This window comes from Xiphias gladius, chromosome 2 (genome assembly GCF_016859285.1).
Source record: "Xiphias gladius isolate SHS-SW01 ecotype Sanya breed wild chromosome 2, ASM1685928v1, whole genome shotgun sequence".
Lineage (NCBI taxonomy): Eukaryota > Metazoa > Chordata > Actinopteri > Istiophoriformes > Xiphiidae > Xiphias > Xiphias gladius.
Genome location: NC_053401.1, coordinates 4,585,469 through 4,612,002, shown reverse-complemented (window position 1 = coordinate 4,612,002; position 26,534 = coordinate 4,585,469). Strand labels below are relative to the sequence as shown.

At 42.6% G+C, this 26,534-nt stretch overlaps 2 protein-coding genes across 5 annotated transcripts in view; one reads left to right on the top strand and one right to left on the bottom strand.

Annotated features, from left to right (window-relative positions):
• Window positions 1–2,328: 2,328 nt before the first annotated feature.
• Window positions 2,329–6,963, bottom strand: klhl42 (kelch-like family, member 42). Its single transcript, XM_040141242.1, has 3 exons — window positions 5,792–6,963; window positions 5,063–5,256; window positions 2,329–3,779 (listed from the first exon to the last, which is right to left on the bottom strand). The coding sequence occupies exons 1-3, from the start codon at window positions 6,553–6,555 to the stop codon at window positions 3,325–3,327; spliced, it is 1,413 nt and encodes a 470-aa protein (XP_039997176.1). The 5' UTR covers window positions 6,556–6,963; the 3' UTR covers window positions 2,329–3,324.
• A 3,164-nt stretch (window positions 6,964–10,127) lies between these two features.
• The window catches only part of LOC120797495 (endosome/lysosome-associated apoptosis and autophagy regulator family member 2-like), an 18,459-nt gene continuing 2,052 nt past the window's right edge, over window positions 10,128–26,534 (top strand). For 2 of the 4 annotated variants that reach the window (XM_040141209.1, XM_040141200.1), the window contains exons 1-20: window positions 10,128–10,251; window positions 13,842–13,962; window positions 14,053–14,242; window positions 14,381–14,528; window positions 14,816–14,905; window positions 15,031–15,136; window positions 15,302–15,451; window positions 16,969–17,057; window positions 17,901–18,081; window positions 18,839–18,967; window positions 20,456–20,546; window positions 20,799–20,901; window positions 21,076–21,213; window positions 22,035–22,307; window positions 22,819–22,992; window positions 23,772–23,961; window positions 24,055–24,151; window positions 24,229–24,330; window positions 24,721–24,847; window positions 25,452–25,630. In XM_040141209.1, coding sequence (XP_039997143.1) covers window positions 10,144–10,251; window positions 13,842–13,962; window positions 14,053–14,242; window positions 14,381–14,528; window positions 14,816–14,905; window positions 15,031–15,136; window positions 15,302–15,451; window positions 16,969–17,057; window positions 17,901–18,081; window positions 18,839–18,967; window positions 20,456–20,546; window positions 20,799–20,901; window positions 21,076–21,213; window positions 22,035–22,307; window positions 22,819–22,992; window positions 23,772–23,961; window positions 24,055–24,151; window positions 24,229–24,330; window positions 24,721–24,847; window positions 25,452–25,630 — 2,786 coding nt within the window. In that variant the 5' untranslated portion in view covers window positions 10,128–10,143. Of the gene's footprint in view, window positions 10,252–13,034; window positions 13,548–13,841; window positions 13,963–14,052; window positions 14,243–14,380; window positions 14,529–14,815; window positions 14,906–15,030; window positions 15,137–15,301; window positions 15,452–16,968; window positions 17,058–17,900; window positions 18,082–18,838; window positions 18,968–20,455; window positions 20,547–20,798; window positions 20,902–21,075; window positions 21,214–22,034; window positions 22,308–22,818; window positions 22,993–23,771; window positions 23,962–24,054; window positions 24,152–24,228; window positions 24,331–24,720; window positions 24,848–25,451; window positions 25,631–26,534 lie in introns of those variants that run through there. The other 2 variants (XM_040141228.1, XM_040141219.1) reach the window with 2 other exon arrangements.

The window sequence follows — 26,534 nt, the reverse complement described above, 5'->3', positions numbered from 1 at the left end:
CCCCATCTGTGCTCGTGACCTCAGATGATGATGATGATGATGATGATGATGACACATTTTTGTAACACTGATGATTCAGCCTACAGGTACAGAAGGTTTTATGCGAAACTCCCATTTGTCGGGGCATTTAATGATTGGGTTTTTTTTTTTTTTTTTCCAGAAGATGTATGATGATGTCAAAAGAGAGAGCTGAAATGGAAGAGCATTTTTTTTTAAAATATAGAATATTTGTCTGAAGGAGGGAGTCCTTGTGAAGGTGAAGTGGAAAATACAGTACGCCTGCCGAGACAATGTGAGGTTTAAAAAGCATGTGCTGTCCCCTGCTGGTCGCCTCTCTTCCCTCTACCTGGATGTTTCAGCCGCACGCGCATCAGTATTCACATCCTGCACAAACATGCTGGATTTTGAATTCAGGTGGCATTCTATAGCCACAGAGGGACACACACACACACACACACACACACACAGCTCTGTAGATGTGAAAGTCAGCCGCATTATGTCGCGATTAAGATCAGTGATGGTGACGTCTCAGCCACAAAATGAGAGACACGGTATCTTTCAGCTATGTTGTTGTTTTTGTTTTTTTTTAAATAGACCTCGGTATCGGACGACTTGGTGAAATATTCAAAAACTGCTGACAGTACTACAAATATACCCAAAACAAAGAGAAATGTATTAGGGCATATTTGATGATTTGGACACACGTGGGAGGGTATTTATTGGAGTCAACAACATTTTTGGTTATGGATTGATAATTTAAGTCAGGATTTCAAGTAAAAATACCAAATATTCAACGGTTCCAGCTTTATGAATATGAGGATTTGCTGTTTATCCTGTTTTATTTTACTATAAATTGTAAAATCTTTTTTTTTTTTTTTTTTTGCTGTTTTCGTACATTTGATAGACTAAATGATTACATGAGTAGTCAAAAAAAAAAAAAAACACTGATGTCTTGTCAATTTCGTTTGTTAGTTTTGAATTCTTAATCTGCTTGCACTGAGCCATATGTATTTGAGAAGCGTAACATTGGTGACAGTGAACATTATTAGAATAATAAGGTTTATACATTCTCCTATACATTTATTGTAATTTAAAGGGTCACCTTGTAATTTTCACCCAAATTACAAAAAAAAAACCCCATATTTCTCATTAGTCCGTGGTGGAACTCAAATACAGTCTGTACACACCCACACAGGTCCGATGATCTAGATTAAGTGAAAACCGCTGTGTAAGGATTTAAACCGAAACTCTCTGCTTGGCTAAACAGTTGTTGAGGCGACTTTAAAAAATACATGTTATTTTGTGTTTGTTTTCTTTCTCTTTTTTTTTTCATAATTTGGTAAACAAAGCCTTAAACAATAAATTAAAAATGTAACTGTTCCTCCCTTTATTGGGGTCTACTTAGATACATATCACAGACCTCCAGTGGTTTCCACACATCTCCCATACAAAACAGTACAAGTCTAGGAAAATTACATTAAATTGAATAATTTTATCAACTGGTTGGATGGAGGTAAAGAACAAGGCTTTTTATTTCTTTTTACAATTAATTTTAATTATTCAGCAGGAATATTTGTTGATGTACTCAGTTGTTTATGACTAGTTTGATAACCTTTTACCACATGTTTGCCAGTCTCTGATTATTCCACAAATGTGGAAAAGCTGTGGGATAGTAAACAATAATATTGAAAGGAAACTCTTACACCAGTTTGTCCTGAAGCCTCTCGAACCTCTACTACACAATCACAGGACAACTGTACAACAATGAACTCCTCTACGTAAACTGTTTGCACATGCGTCATCTCCCTGGCAAGTACAGCCCCCTCAGCTCCCTACAGGGGGCGACATAATGTGACAAGCCGGCAGGCGACCCCCCCGAGGGGTCTGAGGGAACACAAATCCAGATTGGTCGGGTCTTTTGCGCCAAAACTTCCTGGGCGCCAAAACCAGGCGTGCAGAATATGGAATAATAAAACAGTAGAAACCTGTTGGAAAGTGAATTCAAAAACAGGACATGTAAACAGACCCCTGAACATCATCTTTATTGTCATGACCTAAATTTCCAAACTGTCAAACAGGTCAGTAATGCAGAGAAAAGCTGAAATCCACCAAATCAAACATTTTAAGTGCGCCATTTACTCAAAACTTACCAAAAGAGTTTAAGAAATAAATGTTGCTTTGAGGCTTATTTTTCAAATCTGCACACAGCCATTATTTAGTCAAGGAACTGAGAAATACCTTGGTGAAAACAAAATCTGCACAAAGGAAAATAAAACACAGCGGTTTTGGTCAGTTGCTGGCAATGTAGCATAGTCTTGCATTTTGTGCTTTTTTTTTTTTTTGTCAAGTTTTTATTAACTGAGGTTGCAGAAGGCACATGTGCATCGTTCATTTCATGGAATTGCGCTTTAAGCTTTGCTTAGTGTATCTCTGGAAAATAAGACAAGTGTGCAAGTGTACATACAACACATAAAGCTCCCTCTGATCCACTTTACATCCCACGCAATAACTTTCATGGAACTTCTAAAAACTGGCAGTGTAAAACCAAAGCCATTTTTCATGATTATCTGCTATGTACATTACATAAAGACGAGAAGTTTGTTTTGTTTCTGAGATATTGTAAGGTTCATAGTGATTTATGGATGAGCATGTACATAAATGCCATATTTGGAGTGTAAACATCAGGAATATTGTGGCCCATAGATTTAAAAGCATGCTGTTATGTAGCCCCAGTTTGTGCCCTCTCATGTATTAGTATGGCATCTGGATATGAAACAAGAGTCTTAAATTGGGAAACTGGTTAAAAAAAAAAAAATTTTTCATCGTCCTGTATGCAGAATATTTTTCATCCAGGTAGCTAAGAGAGTCTTTGAGGATTCAGGAAAAACCTTCAGAAGAGCCGTAAGTGGGTTTTTCAAACTCTGCTGGGTAATTATTTTCAGAGAAATGGATGATCACCACTGTGATTTGACTGTAACTTTCATACTAATGCATGAGAGGCACAAAGTGGGGCTAGCTGTTATGATGCTGTTGACCTACGGGCCATGGCGCTTCATCGCTTTCATACCTGTCATTGTAGCTTTTGTATTTGCATCCACAGCAGTATCAGTATGTACAATGTAGTGCTTTTTTATTTTTTTTTTTTTTTGGAGGCACAGAGGTCACGAGGTGTTCAACCTGGCAACCAGACACTGTTCCCACTAATGCCATTGAGCCCCATTCTGTGCAAGAACAAGCAAGCCACACACACTGGCCTGTATTAATGCTGCACAGGCTCCACTATCTGTTAGTGTCCACTGAAGTCTTTCCCATCAGCCCTGTCAATCATAGCATGTTGGGGAGGTAAAGCGAACACAGCAGCATGTTCTGTCCCAGAGCCGGGAAGCGTCTGAAGGCCTCCCAAGCGTCGGAGAAGATGTTGTATTTAAGAAAGACGCGGTGCTCCAGGCTAGTGGGCAGGCTGACGTCCCGGCTCATGATGTAGATGCCGTCGTTGTGCAGCGTGCACGTCAGGTTCAGGCCCGACTTGGACGTGTTCTCCTTCAGCTGGATCCACTCCCCTGTGGTGACGTTGTAGGACTGCACCGTCAGTACGTCCTCCGTCTGGCTGGGACGTCGCTGCCTCCGGCCCGCCTCCAGCTCGTGGGTGTAGCCGCCCACCAGGTAGATGGTGTCCTCCACTGAGAGCATCTGCTGCTTGCGGATGTGTGCCGAGCAGGACCGAAACACCGTCCAGGTGTCAGAGGTGGGGCAGTAACGGAGGACATTTGTGTTCCTATCTATTAGACACAGAAAAAAGGACAAGTTAAAGTCAAAAAAAAGCAACAGTTAAAGGACTATTTTCTCGATTAAACGATTTCATGGACGATTGCTTCGTCTATAAAATGTCAGAAGACAATGAAAAAATGCTAGCCACAGCCAAGGAGATGTATTGAAATGGCATGTTTTGTTCAAACAACAGCCCAAAAACCAAAGATGTTAAGTTTACTATCATATTCGATATAATAAATCATCAAACCATCCCATTGGAGAAGTTGAAACCAGCAAATGTTTGGCTTTTTCCGCTGAAAAAGATTAATTAATTATCATAATTGTTGATGACTAATTTTCTGTTGATCAGTTAATGATGACCTAATTACTTGTAAAATATGGAATTAATAACTACTGTAACATCCTGCGCACCCACCACTGCCAAAGTCCTCATAATTGACGTTATATAACTTAAGATAATACACAGTAAGGTGTCCCAATTATGAAAATAACAGGTGGAGGCAAACACCACAATGCAAAGCAGTGATGGTATCACTGGTAATTTGGCCTCGGCTGAAGTTTCTATATCCCCCAAAACAATGCCAGTTTATGGGATTATAAACAGAAGATAGGACACAGCAGTGGGTCAAGGTAGATTTCAATGTTCATTCACTGTCATTGGTTAAAAATATTGTTAAAATCTGCTTATATAATTTTTCTTGTGTCTTTCATTCCCCTACTTTCTGTGTAAAACATTTCTGATTTTGAGGATGGAAACAGCTAACAGTTTATCGTTTCAGTCATTTTTCAGGCTAAAAGGACAAACATTTTCTGTTTCCAGCTTCTCCAATGTGAGGATTTACAATTTATTTCTGTTTCTATCTTTTTTTATCGACGTAACGATTAACCGGGGAAAAAAACAGGCAGACTAGTCGATTATGAAAATAATCCTCAGTTGGAGCCTCAATTAAATAGGTAAATAGGCACTTTTAACCTGAACAGAGAACAGAACGGTTCACAATGCCTCACATCCTCCCACACGCAAACAACGATTGTGGTGAAGATGCCATGTAAGGTGCTGGAATGTTCATCTGGAGCAGTTCAGGGTTCAGTGCCTTGCTAAAGGACACTTCATTATGCAGACAGGAGGAGCCAGGGATAAAACCACCAACCCTGCAACTCACGGACAACCCGCCTGTACCACCTGAATCATTTGTCACGATATGTTGCCGCTTTAAAATGTAACCGAAAAAGTGAAAAACACCTCTTTTTCAGTCCATTGTCACCTTGGTAACAACTGACGTACACTAACCTCTTGCAGTGTATCCACCCATGACGTAGATCATACCCTGGCATTCACAGGCGGAAAACTCAGCCAGCGGGTCGGGCATCGAGGACACACAGGTCCACCAGTCCTGCTCCGGGCTGTAACACTCCACGGTGCCCAGACACTGGCCTCCTACAGCGTACAGCTTCCCTTGTACCGCCAGCAGCTTGAAGTTGGACCTGAAGAAGAGAACACAGTGAGTGAAACATGACGGCAACGAACCACTGACAGACAACGGACCTGTGACAGGGAGTAGGCTCAGCACTGTGCAAAAGTTTTAGGCACTAAAAGTAAAGTGAGAATGCTTTCGAATCTTTCGATTTGTCAATAACTTCGTACAAAGTACAGTAAACAGAAAAGAAAAAAAAAACGAAAACGAAAAGCTAAGTTTTTCAAGCCACTTTTCAGCTAGGTTGTTCCAAGATTTAGTCCGTCTCGGTGTCTCCTGTCTCTTCATGTGATCCCAGACTGACTCCATAACGCTGAGATTCAGGGCTCTGTGGGGGCCAGACCATCTGTTGCCAGGACTCCTCGTCCTTCCTGTCACAGAAGATAGTTCTTTATGACTCCGGCTGTGTGTTTGGGCTCGCTGTCAGGCTGCTGAATGAATTCGGGGCCGATCAGACGCCTCCCTGATGGTACTGCGTGATGGAAAAGACTCAAAACATCTGAAGTGCCTAAAACTTTTGCGCAGCGCTGTGGATCTGCACCTACCTTTTCTGGTTGAGCGGAGCAACCTGGTTCCACTCGTTCCTGCTGGGGTTGTAACAGTGCACAGCGGAGATCTCCTGACTCGTCATCCTGTAACCACCGACTATGAACAGGTAGTTATCGAGGACAGCTGAGCCGTATCCCCTGACGTTGATCATGTCTGTAGGCAGGTTGTTTGCCAGCGGTTTCCAGCGCTGCTCCACCTCTCCGTACCTCAACATGGACCAGGGTTCATCCTGATCAGGCACGTCCAAGGACAGACAGGTGAAGTCTCCGATGGCTATCAGGGTGGCGGTGCCTTTCATGCGCATCTCTCTGACCTGGTCTCTAACAGCAGAGGGGAGGCCACTGAACTCAGGCCGCTTCAGCATGGGATGATAGTAGCAGCTCATGTATTTGAGGCAAGCATTACGCAGATCATGAGTCCCATAAACCTCAGAGAGGCTGTACAGCTCCACGCAGTTGTCCAGCCGGATCTCCGAGGTCAGGAGCTTGAGGATGGAGGTGACCTGTAAGAAGGAGGCGGTCTCAATCAGGTCCTCCAGAGTCTCGTTGACAACCTGGACTTTGGAGGTGTTGATGAACTCCAGGACCAGCTCCAGGCCGGGGACGCTGAGCCCTTGTAGCTGCACCGAGTCCTCCGTGGACTCCCTCATGCCAGAGCTGTACAGTGCGCGGAAATAGTCGCTCTTCTCTATTAGCTTCTTTTTATTCACCTCGTAGATTTTGTCATCCATGACGATGGCAATAATCTGGTCAGATGACATGGTGAAGCTAGCACGCTGGGTGTCTTTTATTTTCCTTCGGGCTGAGGTTTGTTTTTGCTTGCCCTTTGTCGGCCTCCTGAGCGAGTCACAGTTTACATTTCACCGGCGAGGGAGCTCTGTGGCCGGTCTATATATGGTCATGTTCAACCCATAGATCACCATGGAGTAACTTTCGTTAGCCGGGGAAGCTAACCAGCTAGCCGGAGAAGAGCCGCTGCAGCTACTAGATAAACTAACCAAAAGAGCCTTTTCCTCGGTTTAGCATTCCTCGACAGTCCGATAAAGAGTCGCCCCAGGCTCTAAAGACGTTGGCTAGATGATGTAGTTTATTTCTGACCGTGACAGTAACATTTCCCATTGCATTTTGTCAACCTTTCGCGGGACGACGTCGAGCTGTCAAATTTTAATTGTTTTGATTATGCACTTACATCATATCCCGGTTTTATTCTTCTTCGTGAGTTTTTTTTTTCGGTTTTGTTTTGTTTGTTTTTTAATTGCAAAGCTGCTGCTACCACCTGCCGGTAAATGGAGGAATAGTTCATGTCATTAATATCAACATACACTAGTAGAAATATTCACAAAACCCAAGAAAAAAAAATAAAAACATCAGATTCAGGGCAGCACGGGACGTTGACATGTGAAGACAGAAATTACATTTAATTATAAATAGCGTTAAAAAATAAAGCCGAAAATTCTTATTTCCATAGTGGCCCACGTTCAAAACCAACAAAGACTCGTGCACCAAGGCTTCACTACGTACTTAAATGCTGTCACATATAGATATTGTTATTGTGTAATGTGAAATCTATACTAAAATATATACTTACACAAGGACAAAAAGACACACACATAATAGAGACAGAATAATCAATACCACAAGTAGAAAACATCAATAGAGAAAGAAGAAGAAGAAGAAGCATGAAAAGTAAATACAATCATAATACAAAACAAAACAAATATTACCTTAGTAGTTTACAGAGATGAGCAAAACAGTGTTTTAATTTTGCCATGAAACTGTTGACATTTGCAGGACTCACTTGGTTACGTATTGATCTGCTCTGTGGTCGATCAAGCTCTGGAAAATGCTGCTACCCCGGATTTTAGTTGCGCTTTAAATCGTACCCCGGTGTTGTACTGGTGAGGGCAGACGCACCAACACCGATTAAAAATGCACGGCAGTGGTTTGTCATGTGTTTAATCCCAATAATGTACTAGACAAACCCACTAAGTACTGATAAGGTGGTAAGACGTCTTGGTGTCTGTGTTAAAACTGGGTTGAACGTGGTTGAAAATTGAGCATTTTTGGACGTTCAGCTTTACATAACATAATATATAACAGTGGCATTTAAATGGCCGTATTTCTACATGTAGTTTGGTGCTGCTTCACAGTGAAATATGATCATTTAAATGCTGTTGAAAGAATGCTACATAACCCAGACATCTTAAAAAAAAAAAAAGCCTCGATTTTCAACCACATTTTTGGCACAGTCTTAACCTTGACATCTTATCCAGATCTGCAAATGTTTACTGGCACGGAAATCGTGACCCGTACGTCTCACATTTCACCTGTAATCTGGCCTGTGATCTTTTGGTTCCGGTAACTGAACGATAGGGACTCCAGGACACAACATCTGCACACGGACCAGGTTTAAAACCAGCCATTGAACATTTCACGGGGACTCCGTCGGGCAGTAAAAGTTTCAGATGTCACGGGTTTGACTTAAGGCTCAGAGAATCTTCTTTTGTAATTTTATTATTTTAATTTAACAAAAAAAAAAAAAAAATCTCAACCTCAGGAAACATATTGTGGGTTTAGAAGTTTTGGTGGTAAGTGGCCAGAGGTGGAAGAAACATTAAGATCTTTTACTTAGGTAAAAGTAACAATACTGCACTGTAAAAAATATCTCATTACAAGTAGAGGTCCTATTTTATCCTATTCATAATTTTACCAAATAAAAGCCCACAAGTACTTAGCAGCAAAATGTACTTAAAGTGTCAACAGCAAAAGTGCAAATTGTTCAAAATGGCAACATTCAGAGTGTTATATTAACCAAATATTGCATTGGAAATATTATTACTGATGCCTCAACATATAAGGATGATTTTCATATTTTTGCAAAGGGGTGCTAAATATTACAATTGGACTCCTAGACCCCTTCCCGGCCGAGCCCACAGCGCTTCGCGTGCGGCGTTGACGCGGGGTCGGCGCCGGTGCTCTCCGGCTCTCGCTGCTCTTATCGGTGCAAAGTTATTATGAGCTCGGCGGCTCCTCTCGTCCGTCGCCGGCCGTCAATCAGGATGAAGGCTGCCACGGCGCTCGGTGCGTCACCGTCTGGGAGAGGGTCGGGCGCCGGGGAGACGAGTCAAGTTACCGAAGGTCCGACGGACGGAAACAGGCGGCGGTGCCTCCCAAATAAGAGCAGGAAGACCCAACGGTGTCTGTTGATGCGCAGTTGAGTATCCGGGGGATTTCTCAAATGTGATGTGGAGGATTTAATCATACAACACTGTTGTTGTTGTCAATATTTCCGGCTTTTATGATGAAACATAACTGGCTGCCAACCCAGTTTTGTTATTAGCAGCCTATGGTTTTTCATTCTGTGACACGGAGGTCTAGCAGTGCAGTTTCTGCAGAGAAATACTGCGGGGCACAGAATGAATTCTGAGCCCATGTGCTAGAAATGTGTATAAGTGTGAAAATTAGCTTTAAAGTAACTCGGTTACAAGTCCATCAAAGGGTAACATTTGTGTTTTAATCATGTTCACGGTGCCTTGTAAGTTAGAGAAAAGAATAGAGCTGAAAATATTTGAACTCGAGGAAAAGTCAGGTGTGAGGACTAAGACTGCAACTGGTGATTATTTTCATCACTGGCTAATCTGAGGATCAGTCACTTGTTTGAGGGACTAGCCGATTTGTGAGTAAAAACATCAGAGAGTTCTGAAAATTCCCCTTAAAATGTCTCAGAGGTGAGTTATTCTCAACGACAGCGAGTCTACTATAAAAACCCAACTCACAGTTTGTGAAGTTGGGATCAGCAAACGACTGGCCTTTTTAGTTGCCCAGAGTTTTTGTGTCGCTCGGGACATTTATTCATCAGCTAATCCTTTCAGCAATTATTGTTAGACAAAAACACACACCACTTTAATGTTAGAACTGGGTAAAAAAAAAAACATATAACTTCTTGAAATTCATTTCTTAAAAGCCTGCAGAATCCAAAAAAAATAAAGAATAAAGTTATGCCAATTAAAACACAGGGAATTCTAATAAATAATAAAAGGATAATAGTCAACATTATAATAATAAGAGGGAATAAGAATACTAACATCAAATCTTTTTTCTCACGCTTCGTTCTAGGAATAACAGGAGAGTTTTAGTTTGAAAGGTGGGGCCGGAAGTGACTTGATTCAACTGTGTAGTGTGACACTGGTGTGGGTGGTGGAGGAGGAGGAGGAGGAGGAGGAAGGTTGAGGGACAGGCAGGCAGGCGCATCGATGACAGGGCCCCCGCAGAAACCCTCACCGCTCGGCCCGTTTCATGTGTCTGGCTCCAGGCGGCGGACAGCCGGCTGCTTGTGATCCGAGCTGAGGATGCGGGAGCAGGTGTGGGCCTCCCGGTCCCCCCGCTGCTTTTTACTCATCATCACCGCGCTCACATCGTCCGTGTCCGCCGACGGAGACCTGCGGCCGTGCGATGAGGTGAGTGCGCTTTACTGTTCATCATCATCATCATTATTATTATTATTATTATTATTATTATTATTATCATTTTTATCTCTCAATATCCCGATGCCACTTCAAAACATATCTGTGCAGCAGATGTTTCTTTTCAAGAGGCAAAAATCTGGGTCTCCGTGGTTCTTTTTTATCACTGGTGCCATGAGGATATTTTGATTGTTTACCACCTACTTAAATGCGTTGATCAAGTCGAGAAAATGGCCATGCATACGGGAATAAACAAACCGATTAGATCCAAAAAGGTTGTTTCTCATGCACCATAAAAACACCATTACTACAAGTCGCGTTCCGGCTGCCGTACGTTGGATCAGCGGTTTCTGGATCTACGCGAGGGCACACGACCCTCCCCGCGCCGCCGATCGGCTTAAATCGCGAGATGACGCCGTCTGCCTGGCCTCCATCCCTCCACCTCCGAGCAGCCTCCTGCCGGCCAGCCCGCCTGGGATTACCCGCTGAGCAGGGGAGGGGACCGGGCCGTGCCGCCGGGGTTACAGTGTGGATGCGGTGTGCAGCGTCACACTCGGTTGGGGCTGTGTGTTTGATTTACACCAGGGATTCTCAGATTTCGGGTTCAGGCGCTTTCAGGGCTCCTTGAAGGTTGAGAGAATAGTGTATTATTATTATTATTATTATTATTATTATTATTATTAATATTTTCTGACAAGGGTTTATAAGCTGTAATCAGAGTCTTGATTAAGGTTGATGAATCGTTTACCAATGCTTTGCAGGTCAGTTAAAAGCCATAAACACCAACAACAACTCTTGGGTTGCCAGGTTGTGGAAAATCCTCCTCCAGCAGGACACTCTGCTAGCACTTACATTCATTAGGGAGACCCCTGCAAGCCACCAAGTCTGCAGTTATGAATGTTAATAAGCTGTTTTATAAATGGAGTTTGGTCCAGATGTCCTGCAGCGCTTTTCCACGAGAGTTATTCTTATTAATGTCTTATATCTGATCTCTAGAATCATGATGAATGATTTATTCACCATTAAGAGCGATTGATCAAAGCCTTATAAATGCCGCCTCATCAGAAAGTGGTACCCAGTGGTATCGTGACATGGGCTTTCCTCTCTCACTCTGTGGACGTTCTGTACGTTGTCTTGTGTTGGGTAAGAAGCAACTAACAGTTATTTAAATTTCATCAAAATTTCCGAATCACTTTAACCACTATATGTAGGCTTAAAGCCGCAAGGCCTGTGCGTGGAGCTCGCCTCGCACTTCCAATGCAACATCCTTGCAGCCCCCAAAGCCTCGCTCTGACAGACCTCCACCTCCTTCCCCCGAACCTGCTGTTCCACCGGGCAGACGAATCGGCAGAGCTCCGACACCTAAGTAGCGGCCGATTAAAGAAAGGAAAGGGTTTGCAGGTGTAGGGTGTGTGTGCGTGTGTGTGTGTGTGTGTGTGTGTGTGTGTGTGTGTGTGTGTGTGTGTGTGTTTGTGTGCGCAGCACAGATAAGGCCGAGCTCTTCTAAATGACTAATCACCTCTCTGCAGCCACAAACATGGCAAGTCATGCTGCCCCCCCCCAAACACTCACACACACACACACACACACACACACACACACACACACAAGCAAACAGGCAAATCGTGGATTCCCATGTGAGAGGCAGACGACCTCATTAACATGCACCATGGCAACCTGCGCTGAGGTTCACCTGCTGCCTGTTCCCGTGTAAATGGACAAACCGGAGGTCTGGTGCCGTCCGTGGTAATGTGTTGACAGTAGGGGGGCAATAAAAAGGACGTGGGCTGATGTGTTTCTCTGGTCTCTCGGATGAATCACGCTGGTCGTCGTGGAGACCGGTGAAAGGCGGAGAGGGGGAGACGGGATCAAACCCTGCGCCGTGAGACTGCGGGATTTGTGTGGACCTCGGGAAAAAAAAAAAAAAAGATGGGCACTAATCTCGCTGCTCCGTCACGGCCGATGTCCGGTACTTTTTGGTACTGAAAACCAAAAGCTCTCCCACAGGTTTTACCCTCGTCTGGGCCGGGGGAAGTTCTGGGAAACTGCATCTTCGACCGTCACTGGTCGGACTCGGCGAAGGCTGCAAAATCTCTGACCAAACTCAGCGGTGCGAGGTTACATAACAGCTTAGTGTTTATACCGCATTTGAGACAGCACCGCCTGAGAATATCTACAAGAAGCTGAAGGGATCTGAAGGAAGAGTGGGTCAAAACTCAAGAACTCAAGAATAGAGGGACTGTTGGCCGGCTAGAGAAAGTGTTTGCATGCCAAAGAGAGAGTTACTACGTACTGTCTTAGTGAGGTGTCCAAACCATTGCACACGCCACAATTACTGTTTAATTTTTTTCTTCCTGTTTTGTGAGCTGATGAAATGACAAGTAACGGTGCATTAACGCGTGAAGAAAAGACAGGCACATTTTTAACGCCCTTTAACGTTTGCTGCCCCGGGGGTTGTGTTTACCTCTTTCCCCCCCCCCGTCAAAAAAAAAAAAATCAACAAAATGTGTCATTTACCCAAACGTTTGCCCACGACCGCGACACACCCAGACACCACGCTGAACTCCACACACTGCTCGTGTCGTAGGTACGTGTCGCCGCTGTCCTGTCCCATATCCGTTCAGTATGAAGATGCAGGCGGCGGCCGGGCAGCTCAGTCCAGCATGAGGACCAGGAAATAGGGGGAAAACGTCCAGCCTCGCTCTGACCGAAGGCCCCGTAGCCTGCCTGCTAGTGCCCCCCCCCCCTAAAAGCTCACTAATTACTTATTCAGTATTTATTTATTTGTTTAAAATTGTACTTGGGTCTAAACGATAAAGCTGGTGAAGGTTGTTTAGACCGAAAGTATGAAAATCAGAGGGACATGTGGCCCCGCGTTGTTCCCATGGAGGTTCGAAGCTCTCATCATCAGTTGCTTTGGACAAGACGCTGAACACTGAACCGGTGTTCAGTCGGTTCAGTTGCTGAGGCTAATGTCACAACCGGCAGCCCTCGGTAAGAAGCGACTGTGCAGATGACCTGCTGCTTTGCCCTTAACGGATCATTACTGCTCCGGCGGTCGGTTGCCATGGCGACCGGGGTCAGCCACCATTGTCGCCCCTGACAACGCCTCCGATCTCCAGCGTTCCCTTTCACATGACCGGCTTTTGTCTGACGCTCCATGCTCGCGCGAAGGCATACGTGTCCAGTGTCGTACGTGACTGGAGGGAGACGCAGTCTGGCTGCACACCAGCAAGTTTAATGGCAGCGCATCCCAACAGTTGGTGAAAGTCTTCTGCCAATCCGTCTAGGTGAGGGTGAGATATTTCACAGAGTAAGCGAGAAAAAAAACTTTGACCGGCCGGTGGGGCTAGAGGACAGATGTGGGAACCATTCATTCTCCGAGGACCATGAATCTCTGCACGAGTTTTCGAAACAATCCATCCAGCGGTCGTTGAGATATTTCAGTCTGGAACCAAAATGTTCCCAACCCAAGAGCAAGCCCAGCCACCAAGCACCGGCCTGGCTGACAACACAGAAACATGTATTGATGTATTGATCTTTGTGTGTGTGTGTGTGTTCATATCTGTATTTGTGTTGTGCAGACAGACTACTACTACCAGTACACAGAGTGTGACAGCACGGGGTCACGATGGAGAGTCGCCATCCCTCTCAATTCAGGCTCCTGCTCAGACCTCCCGCCTCCGACCAGAGGAACAGACTGCTGTGAGTGCTGCCAGTGTGTGTGTGTGTGTGTGTGTGTTTGTGTACATTCACATGTCAACATGACCCTCCTCTCCTGTCCCTGTCTCACAGCTTTCTCCTGTCCGGCGGGGAAGTTTCTAGAGATGTCCACGCAGCAGTGCACGCCTTGTGCAGCCGGCTCCTATTCTCTGGGCAGCGGCCTCCGTTTTGACCAGTGGGACGCCATCCCTGCAGGCTTCACCAGCCTGGCCAGCTTCTTGGACCCCGGGCCAAATGGAGAGGACATTCAGGCCTGTAACAGGTGACACACAGACACTCACAAAACCCCACTATTCCCACAGGTTGGATAGAGAAACAGGGAGATGAGCACAGATGTATTAAATTGGATATACAGCCATGTTCTTTTTTTTTTGCTGAGTGTGTTTTGATGTTGTTGCAGCTCATCCTGGACGCCACAGGGTGTGTATCTGGAGTCGAACCGCGACGAGTGTACGGTGTCACTGGTTTACGCCGTCCATCTGGAGAAACAGGGCTCTGTCTCCTTCACCTACCAGTACCCCGACAGCAACATCTTCTTTGAGTTCTATGTAAGCGCCTCTAAACCGCATCCTACAACTCATCCTCCTGTACATCCTCCTGTATATACTGATACATGTGAATTCATTCACCAATATATCAGGCTGATTTTGCCACTTGAAAGGTTTCTCAAAATATCCCGTAGCTGCAGCTTTTGTCCAGACACAACCCATATCTAAACTGTTTTAATATCAAATTAACACGTAGAAGTTACTATGGATGAGTAAAGAGCAGCGGCTGTTGCTCGGAAAAGATTTTTTTCTTGCGGGTGATAATTACTGCGTTAACGTGTGTTTAGGTCCAGAATGAGCAGTGTCAGGAAATGGCCCAGGCTGAGGACCAGAAGTGGATTAAAGTCACCAGCACTGGAGAATGGGACACACACACGGTGAGGATGTGACTCTGCCTTTTGTGTGTGTGTGTGTGTGTGTGTGTGTGTGTTTTTGTGTGTGTGCGTGGGTTAGTACAGTACTATGGATTGTGTGTGGCTCACTATGTGCATTGTTGTTTCAGGTGAGTCTGAAGTCTGGTACAAACATCCTGTACTGGAGAACCACTGGCATCCTGGTGGGAGGGAAGATGGTTAAGCCTGTGCTGCTCAAGAACATCCAAATAGAGGGTGAGGCTTAATAAGACGCGCAAGAACTGAACTATGCCGTTTGACATTTGCAATGGGTGTGATAAATTTGGGAAAAAACCCCGTCAGGATCTCTCCTAGTTAGAAAAAAAGCGTGTGTGCATGTTGTGCTGCCACCAAACACGCTCGTACGTCACGTGTCTCCAGGTGTAGCCTACACATCGGAGTGTTTTCCCTGCAGACCCGGCTGGTTCAGCGCGACCCCCGGCTCTTCGTCCTGCCAGCCGTGCCCCTGCAACACTTACTCCGTGAAGGGGGCGTCCTCCTGTACACCCTGCCCCGAACACCACTACTCACGTATGTACGCATGTCTCACGAAGGCACGAGCATACGGGACGCGCTCCCGTTGTTGGCTTAGTTGTGTCCGGTGAGAAATGGTGGGTACTCTATAGTCTGGTGAGGTATAATAATAAGAGTAAAATTTGTTTTTAAAAAACAAAAAGATATAAAAGCTAAAAGTGCTTTTTTTTTTTTTTTTTACTCAAACACGACATAAACCAAACCTTTTGGCTCTGACCTCTCAGATTTGGCTTTTAAAGGTTTGTGAGAAATATATGCACTAAGGGAGCTTATTTCATAATTGAATAAGGGTGTTATCTATCAAATTCTGTAAAAACTGGAAGTGAACTCACTGGAACTAATTGGAACTTTTTAAATCTGTATAAATCTAAGGAAAGTCAACCAAACCCCTTGTTCGTTTTTAATGCTTCACGTCCACACATTCACATATTCGAGACGGTTTCCTTAATTATCGCTGGTATTTTAGAGACACATGCACATGGACCCATTTCTATGCTGAGAACGCATGCATCCCTCATCAATGGCTAAAGGAGTTCTTTTTATTAATATATTTTTTAAGTTAATTTGATATACAGACCAATAGAGACATTTTCTAATAGGTAGTTTAAGGCAGGTTAATAGAGTTGGTTTCATTTGGGATTTGTTTAATATACTATGTATAAAAAAATATATAAGTGAATGGTTTTTTACTCCAACAAAACCTTTTGTCTCTAATCTCTAATATTTGGTTATTAAAGGTTTTTGACAACCATAGGAGATTATGTTGCAGTTGAATATTGGTTAACACTTTACTGTAAGTCTCCCTATTTGAGATTATACAAACATTTGATAAATGGTTTATAACACTCCATAATGTAGTTGTACACAGCTATAAGGACATTTTTAAGTGTTTATGAACGTGCATTATTTTTCATGATAACTTCTCCTATGAAGGCATATTTTAATTTTGACTATATTGTCAGTCATTACAATGTTATCATGCATTAGCCTGTGATCCTCCACTTATGGAGCATCCGCAGGATGAGGGCACGGGATCTGCTCACCGCTACACGACAGTGTGTTGCGAGCCATTTATTACATGTTTATAGAGTGCTTGGAAATGCTGCAGGCGGACTTAAAATAAAGTGTTGCCGAATTATGCTGTTTACTGTCAACTTAGGACAGCAACTGTAAATATAACATGATGGGAAATTTTGCGCAGTAAAACTTAACTCATTAAAAGTAATAAGTAAGTAGAAATAATAAAAAAAGAAAAGATATGGCCTTTAAAACATTTATGATTTACGATTTGTATTTTGCATATCTGCCAACACATACCCGATGATAGCAATATGTCTGTGATAAGTTGATTGGTCTGCTTATGTTATGTTGGCTGAGCTCTGCTAATTTTGCTGTTAACCCATAGCCCTCCTCTGTAAAGTGAAAATCTGGTGGAGGGGATCGACCCCGCATCCCATTCTGAGGTTCGTTTTGTTGCATTGTCCTCTGTGACTGCTTTTTCACTCCTCTCTCAGATGAGGGATGGGCAGAATGTAAAGTGAGGCCACCGTGCTCAGAGAAGGATTACTTCCAGATCCACACAGCCTGCGACAGCGAAGGGAAGGTCAGCAGCGTCCATGCGTTTCACACGTCACACGCACCCTCACCTTTTCCTTTCTAACCGAGTCAAGGACAGACACACATACTTAGAAAAACACTTTGTCAAGTATAAACGAAAGGCAAACAGAAAAAAAGAGTTTTAAGGTAGTTTTTCATAAGTTGACAAAGATTAGTTGAAAGTTTAGTTGTTTTTTAGCTTGGAAGTCTGGGTAAACTTACCCAAATAAAGTAAAACAATTCACCTGAAACTCGACAGTTTGGAATAATTTGGACTTTTCAGTACATCCTGTACATACAAGATAATAACAAATACCCATGATCGATTTCATATTTAATACGCAATCAGCTGTTTGTTTACACTTAACAAGAGAACATATAGCAGTTTATGCCGTAAATTGCCTGAGCTCCCTCTTTACCCGCACAGGACGATAATGCCGCCTGTTTTATCGAAAGTTTTGCAGCATAACATTTAAACTGACAATGAACAGTGAAGACGTTTAGTCAGCTCTCTCAGGGCATTGTACCAGAAACAGGAGAAGTCTCACAATGTGATGAGAAAGGATAATGATGAACGGCTGAGTGAACACTTTTGCGTGTCACCTGATCCAAAATCAACTTCCTTGGCGCTCGTCCACGACCTTGGCACGTTTTGATTCACATTTTTGAAAGAGCTGAGTGAGAGTGATGATTTTGCAAGAACAGAAAAGAAACACATCCCTCTATTTTTGTTGGTATTGTTTGTTTTTATTTACTTTAAGCTCTATTTTCCTTTTTACTTTTATTTCTCTCAGCAACTTTTACTCCAGGTGCATTTCTTTCTTCCTCTGTGGCTTTTTTTCGGCTACAGACACAGGTGTTGTACCGCTGGGTGGAGCCAAAAATTTGCGTGGAGAACATCACTGGGGCTGTGGAGCTGCCTGCAACGGGGCAGCGGGAGCCCTGCCCCCCCTGCAACCCCGGCTACTACAACAGCAACGACTCCACCTGTTTGCCCTGCCCGCCTGGAACCCACTCCGATGGCACCAACGGTAAAGCTGCACGCACCCATAGCTGGATATAGACTGTATATGCAGTATACAAATGCATACATATAGTACCTATACACAAATACTAAAGGTCTTCGTTTCCATAGCACTAGCTGTGCAAAAAATCATTATTTTCATTATCAGTTAATCTGCCAGTCATTTTCTCAATTGATCAACTGATCACTTGGTGTGATGTGTTCAAATGTCTTGTTTTAATGAACCAAAATCCAAAGATTTTCACTCATGTATCATAATCGACAAATAAAAGCTTTAAATCCTCACATTTGAACAGGTAGAACCAGCAACTTTTTTTTTTGGCATTTTTGCTTGATAAATTACTTGAAGATTTATCAGTTATCAGAAAATTTGCAGATTCATTTTCTCTTGGCCATTGAATCGACTCATCTCTGCCTCTCTACATAGCACCTGGTCTATTATAAAACACTGAAATCTATTGTTTTATCTTCAACACCCTCTGTTCAAAGTCCTGGCTTCCTGTTACGCTCGCTCGTGGTATCTGCTCAATCGGAGTAACTTCATATGCTTCAGAAAAGCGTCTCCATCTGGGCACAAAATCACCCCTGTCTTTACATTATGAAAGAAATTTGCTCCAAAGAGGCGACCGAGCTGGTTAATCCACTCCTGAAAAGATGGTTCCTGCGCAAACATGATGTTGTACCAGGGAGGAAAATGTGTAGTATCTAAATTAAGCCTTTTGTGTGTGCGTGTGTGTGCATGTGCGTGTCTGTGTGTGCGCTAGCGTGTGCTGAGTGCCTTGCAGGTACGGAGCCAGTGTTAGGCTACGAGTATAAGTGGTGGAACGTGCTGCCTTCCAACATGAAGACTTCCTGTTTCAACGTGGGCAACTCCAAATGTGACGACATGAACGGTGAGCGCAGTAACAGCGGAAAGTGGAAAGAGCATCAAAATTAAATATTTTTGTCCGCACCTTTTCCCTTTTAGAGTCATGTCTCTGATGTCTTTTCCCTTCTGTCAGCTTATTCTGAAAATGTAGTTCCTAACTAACTAACTCTGCTAACTACTATCTACCTACCAAATAAATAGCTAATCAGCTAACTTCTAACTAACTACTAACCAATCAAATAATTAACTACTAAGTAACTACCTACAGTCTATCTACTGAGTACCTAACTCTTAACTAAATCCCCTTTAACCAGCTGATAACTTGCTACTATCTTCCTACTAACTAACAAACAAGCTACCTCACTAACTAATTACTGTCTTCCCTACCTACTGAAAAAGCCATTAAGTACTTACTAACTACATACAAACCAACTACTACCCACCTACTAACAGACTAACTATCTTCGACCTAACTTACTACCTACTAGCAACCTGCTCAGTAAATTACTAAGTAACCAATTTTTAACTAACAAACAACTAAACAAGTAAGTCATTAACTACTAATTTACTACTGTCTACATTATAACTAACTAACTAACTACATACTAAGTAAATAACTAAATAACTAACTCTTAAAAACCGAAATGCTAAGTAACCTCTAAATAACCTCCTACTGATTAACTGCTAACTGAGTAACAAACTACTAATTAACTCAAACTAGCTACAGACTATCCACCTAACTAACTCACTAACTAATTGCTAACTGACCAAGTAATTAATTAGTTAGTAAAAGTATTTAGTAATTACTAACTCCCTACCGTGTAACTACTAACTAAGTAACTAACTACTAGCTAACTCCCTTCTAACTAGCTAACTCCTACCTACCTACAAACTAACTAATAAATAAATAATAAGTAAATAACTAAGTGCCAACTAACTTGCAATGTCATAACTACTACTATCTAACTACTAACTAACTACCTATTCTCTACCTACTACTGTAATTAAGTAACTAACTACTAACTAACTCCAACCTACCTACAATCTACCCCACTATTAAGTAACTAAGTAACTTATTAACCTACTTACTTACTACTAACTATCAACTAACTAGCTGAAATATATCGTTGAACCATATATTATAGTCCAACACCCATACACAGTCTGAGGTTCTAATTTGTATCTTGACCTTGAAACAGCTCAAGAGAAAATCAGTCTCATAACAAGGTCCATTTAGTAGCTTTCGACCATGCCACATGATCTTCGTCAGCAAATGGACTCTCCCCAGTTGTCAAGGAAATGCACATAAAATGCTCCCTGTGATGACATATTTTTCTCTGTATGCTACGTCTTCTGTCCACGTGAAGACGGCGCTCACATACAGATCCCACTTGTTTTCCCGGGCACCCGGCCAGTTCTGGATAATGCACGTGAAATAACATCGTATATGCACGAATCCGTAATCCAGAATCGTTAGGTACAATGTGAGAGCATCATTTCTGTTTTTCATCAGGATGGGAGGTAGCAGGGGACCACATTCGCAGCGGAGTAGGGAGTTCGGATAACGACTATCTCATCCTCAGCCTTCATGTGCCCGGCTTCAAGTAAGTCTATCAGCTTTATTTGAAACCTGCGTAGGAAGATCTGGATATTTTTTAGATTTTTCTTTCCAAGTTTGGACAGCTCAGAAAGGGAGAAGAGAGAGATGTCATCGTCTCTAAAAACGGGTTTTGTAGGAAGTAGTTGCCTGCTAAAATAACCTTTAAAAATACGGTATTTCTATGTCAGTACAGTGAACATGTGTGTGGGATCATGTTCAAAGTGTACGTACTAATCTACTGCCTGTTTTGTGGCAGGGTCCCAGCCTCACTTTCAGGGATGACCGGTAGCGAGTTTGGCCGGATAACCTTTGTGTTCGAGACCATCTGCTCCGCCGATTGTGAGCTCTACTTCATGATGGTGTGTGCTTGACTGTGCGTGTATGTTTGTGACTGTGTGTTTGGAGCAGAAGGTAGTTATTAGGGTCGTGTTGACGGATGGTCCAGTTCATTACAGCGTTGTGCACATTGTTTTTCAGTAATCCAGTCCACATTTTTCCCATCTAATTGTTGTTTGCTGTGATGCTCCCTGCAGGATGTGAACAGGAAGAGCACCACGGTGGTGGAGTCATGGGAAGGCAGTAAGGGGAAACAGTCGTTCTCACACAGCATGACCAGGAACGCCTCTGTCGCATATACATGGGCCTTCCAGAGGACCAACCATGCTCTAGATGTGAGTGAACACACACAAACTACTTAATTCCCTTTAACTTAATTCTTTTAAAGCTTTTAATAGTCATGTGGTTGTTCTTTACTACGAGTGGCAGTTATGTTGTCAGCTACTTGAGAAGCACTGATGTTTGTAGCCACACTAGCCACATGGCGGGTTGGCCGCTTGGTTTGTCCAGACTGAAATATCTCAACAACTATTGAATGGATTGCCATGAACTTTGGTGCAGACGTTCAGGCTCCCCAGAGGATGAATCTTAATGGGTTTTGTGATCCTCTGACATTTTCTGAGGCGCCACCGTGAGGTTTTGTGCGAAATGTTCGGCAAACGTTTTGATGGATTGCCATGAAATTCACAGTCCCCTCAGGATGAATTGTAAGAATTTTGCTGATCCCCTGACTTTTCCTCTCGCGCCATGAGGTCAAAATTTTAACTGGAACAAAGCAAAGAAATACGAGGAAATATGACCAAAAACCTGAAAAGCTAACGAGGTACTGCTCAGCCTCAGCTGTTCTTTGGTTTTAGTGCTAATTAGCAAATTTTAGGTTTTAATTAGCAAAAATTTAAAGTGTGCCCCAACTCTGATTGCCTTTTTTTCTGCTGCCCTCTAATGTTTTGTTTATCACTTTTATTTTGATTTTATGTCTTTATTTTCATATTTTATATCGGTATTAACTCCAACTTTGTTGCATATTCACAGTTTCTTTTGTTCAGTCTCTTTTAAACTTTAAATGTCTGTGGAGCGCTTTTGAACTACCTCGTGTAAAGCTTATATACCTTAGCCTATGTTTCTCTCTCCTTGTCCTGTTTCCGTGTGTTTGTAGGTGCGGTGTTATGTCAGTGACATGGTGAAGCTGTACTCCATCAGTGTGACCAACGTCCTGGATGGGGTGGCGTCGGCGTGTCGGGTCTGCGCTCTGGTCCCCCAGAACTCCCAGCGGGCCGGCTCCTCCTGTGTTCCCTGCCCCGCTGGTTTTTACATAGACCGAGAAACCAACAGATGCCAGGAGTGCCCGCCCAACACGTACCTGGCGGGACGACACACCTATGGACAGGACGCGTGTGTCGCATGTGGACCTGGAAGTATTAGCAACAAGGTAGAGAGACATCCTCTGGGTCAGGACTGGGTATCATTTGATCTTTTTTGACACTAGTTCTGTTATGATTCCTGAGTTTTGACAGTGATACCGTAACAAAACTTCTTGGAACCTTACTTTTAGGTATTTAAATATGTTTTTCTACAAAAATCTTTTTATTGTAAACAAACGTTGAACAAAAGAATCCAGTTCTCAAATGGTGAATGTCGAAACATGAACCACACACGATCTCCGCTTCAAGAAAAAAGTCTTAAATTGGCTTTCTTGACGTGGTAATTTGTTTAAGCCAGTCTTTCTCCACCTTGGGGTTGGAAATCCAGGAGGGGCCACCAAAGACTACTAAGACTGATACAGTATATTAGTGTTTGTTTAATTTGTGTTTTGTATTTCATTTTCAAAGCAGCATTGATTATCATAATCTGAACTAATGAGCAGCCCATAGTACTGTCCACATGTCGCATGCGCTGTAATTTCAAGCTAGGGATTGAGAGCTCATGCGTTTTCTTTTCAGGAACACTCTCGGTGCTACAGCAAATGCTCCTTCTCCCACAGCGAGAACAACCGCACGCTGACCTTTGACCTCAGCCCTCTGAGCCAAGTGGCCTCGCTCACCATCGGACCGAGTTTCACCTCTAAAGGCACAAAGTACCTTCACCTGTTCAACATCAGCCTGTGTGGCCATGAGGTAATACACACGCACTTAATATCTCATATTAGCTACACTTCCAGTTACTATTTCAATCTACACCTTTTCTGTTATAACTCTCATTTGTTTTATCTTTTTATCTTTTTGTCTCTCGTGTTGGATCCTACTGTATTTCTGTTCTCTGACCTACCGTCCCTCTCACTGGGCATTTTATTTGTGGTTGTGTTAAGTGTAAGAACTGAGGCTTATTCTACTGTTGCACTCACGGTTTATTGTCCCTTATGAAAGCGTTACTTTAATGCCTAAAATTTAAAATGTACTTTAAATGAGAATGGACTTTTAAAGTTGGATTTAAAGACATTTTACTGTATGACCATACCTAAAATAGCACAGTTTAACCTCAAGTGGCTCTCCATACAAATTCTGTACGAATTAATATTTTTGGTTATAGTCTCATGCAGGCTCAAGCCCGCTCTAAACTTCAGAAACATATTCTGTAAATGCAAAAACATGGTCAATTAGCTATGTAATTAAAGGTCCATCTTCCATTCAATCAGCTCTAGAAATGTAGGTATACTGTGGCCGTATCTCCGCCAGACTACATTAAATATTCCAGCTCCAGGACAAACTGACAGATTCCAACTTCTTGTTTTGAAGATCAAATAGTGAAAAATGTAAAAAGAAATCAAATTTAATCACATGCACACGTGCCAGCCCAGTGTGATAAATAGAAGAAAAAGTTTCAGGGAAATAACAAGCGTAACCGTAGCAACTGACAGATCATTTTCATGCTCTTTGCATGCACACGTCCGCTGCAGGGGAAGAGAGCCGCTATCTGCACAGATAACGTCACCGACGTGTCCAGCAAAGACGACCAGAGCGACTTGGCTCAGTTCGTCAACTCAGTGGACAGCTTCATCTGCCAATCAACCATCATACCAGCAGACGGGCGGGGTTTCAGGATGGCCATTTCCTCCCAGTCCATCAGCCTCGCAGACACTTTCATTGGTATGACGCTTGTCAACCTGCAGTACGTGGCTCTGCGATCAACAGCCGGTAGTGCTGGCTTCAACGAGTCTGTCTCCGTTTTTCTTTTCCCAGGAGCAACAGTGGACACCGTCCTGAATGGCGTGAACGCTAAACCGGATCTTTTCCCAGAAAACTCGATGGACGTTCCAGACATCAACTTCTTCTACAGGTCCAGAATGGTAGACAGAGACAGAGGCTGTGTATGTCTTTTGTTGCGCGATGTCCTAACAGTGATTTTTCTTTTAGGTCTACCCAGGCAACAGCCTCATGTGATCAGGGCCGGAGCTCAGTCATCACTGTCCGCTGCAACCCAGAGAAGTCTGAACGAGGAGAACTCTCCGTGCCCAGGTAAGCGATAATGTGGTATTGCATGTGTATGTGCCATGAAGCGAAAGAATGTGTTTTAGATTATATCAGAAATTTGTTTTTTATTTTTTACAGGCATGCGAGAATTTCATTTTTTTTGGGTACTTTTGTTAGAGCAGTTGATATGAGTGTGAACTGATAAAACCAACAATATAATATGAATAAAAATAGAAATTTATTTTGCACATACGTAAAATGACAAATAGAATGACTAATAGAATGGGACAGAAATGTTTGTTATTAGAAGTTTATATCATGAGATATGAAAATACTATATGTCATACCAGTACGTAAAGAATTAGATTACGTACGAGAATATTAAAAGAAAATCTGTGGATTGATGTGTGTGTGTGTGTGTGTGTGTTTGTGCAGCTCCTGTCCTGCAGGAACATGCGATGGATGTACGTTTCACTTCCTGTGGGAGAGCGCCAGCGCCTGTCCCCGCTGCACCGAGGACGACTACCACCAGATAGAGGGAGCATGCAAGGGAGGCGTCCAGGTAACACATCACAGCACACATCTGTGTTACTGACCCTATGGAGGTCTGCTGCTGCCTGCATTCAATCTGTAACATTACCCTAAACTAAAACTAATCCAACCAGGGTTGTGTTTCCACCAGCAGGTTCCATTTGGAAACCAGTTACAACTTTGTAAAATACTCTGATTCATTAAGCAACAAGTCAAATGAATCTTCTATCAAATCTTGATGCTCTCTATGCCTTTTTTTTATTATAAAAGAGCAGTGTACAAAACATGCAGGTCGTCACTTAGCCAAACAGCAAATATATGATACACATTGTCTGATTTACCTATAACTTTGTCACTCACAGTAAAATGATCGAACGATTAACCTCAACTGATTCAATAAGGGATTCACAAGGATTCTGGGTCGATGTGTTGATTTAATACTGGATTCAGATTTATTATAACCTTAAATCAGAAAGTGCTGGTTTGATTTTTTTGCTGGGTCCCTGTGTGAATGATTTAACTTGACAGAATTTATATGGTTTAGACAATTATTGGAATTCCTGGATGTAAAATTAAAAAAAATACGCATATTTTTAGATAGAAATTCTCCATCTCTCTCCCTCCTCTCTCTCCAGGAAACTCTGTATGTATGGAACGAGCCAAAGCTGTGCACCAAAGGTGCTTCGTTGCCTCCCAGAAGCTCCTCCGCCTGCGAGGCCATCGCTCTGTGGCTGAAGGTCGGGGTTGGCGGCGGAGCCTTCGTGGCCGTGCTGCTCATCTCCCTCACATGTTATTTCTGGAAGAAAAACAAGAGGTGAGAGGCACCTGCCAATTTAAAACGCGACCATCGATCTCAGTCCAGGCCAGCGTGCTCATTAACATCACCTTCAATTGTTGGTTAAAGGTAGAGGTGTCAGCAGCTGTTTGTCAGCAACAGTAAATATCAGATTCTTCGGTGTTGTTTTTTTTTTTTTTTTAACTCTTGTTATATGATTCTGGGTTTTAATAGGCGTCCCTAGAAAAAGTCTGTTCGTGCCCCCTTCATGGTTGCGCCTTTCTAGTTGTGAGCAGCCAAACAGTTATTTTTCTTTCTTAAATTGTTTCAGTTGAAAGGGTTTTAGAGAAGAAACCACAGAATCCAGTATTTTGCAAAAAAGAAAAAAAAAAACTGGAAAATGTAGAAAAGTCCAAAAAAAAATTACATATTTTTTTGTGTAACAAATATTTTTCTGTACTTTTTTCTTTTAATCCCCGTAATTATTTTATGATCCCTCAGATTTACCTCAGTCTAAACGTTAATTTAAATGAAGAAACGTTTGGGAGAATCACTTTGATTTTTTGATTAAATTTATCATAAAATATCAGCAAACTATGACAGAATATTAGGGCCACTGTTAAGAAAAAAAATAATCAGTGATTCAGAGAATAAAATTGAAATAGTAAGAAAAAAAAAGTCAGAGTATTTTGAGAATAAAGTCAAAAATTCATGAGGAAAAAAGTGATCATATATTTCTTAAATTATTTTTCTACTGTAAAGTAAAAGCTTTAGGAAAAAATTTAATAATATTTAAAAAAACAAAATCTTAAAGTCACATATTTTTGAGAAAAAAACAATTCATAACTTATCTCGAATAAAGTTGAAAATGTATGAGAAAAGAGGTCAGAATATTTTGGGAGAAAAAAAAAGTCGAGATTGAGATTGAGATCAGTCCGTCAGT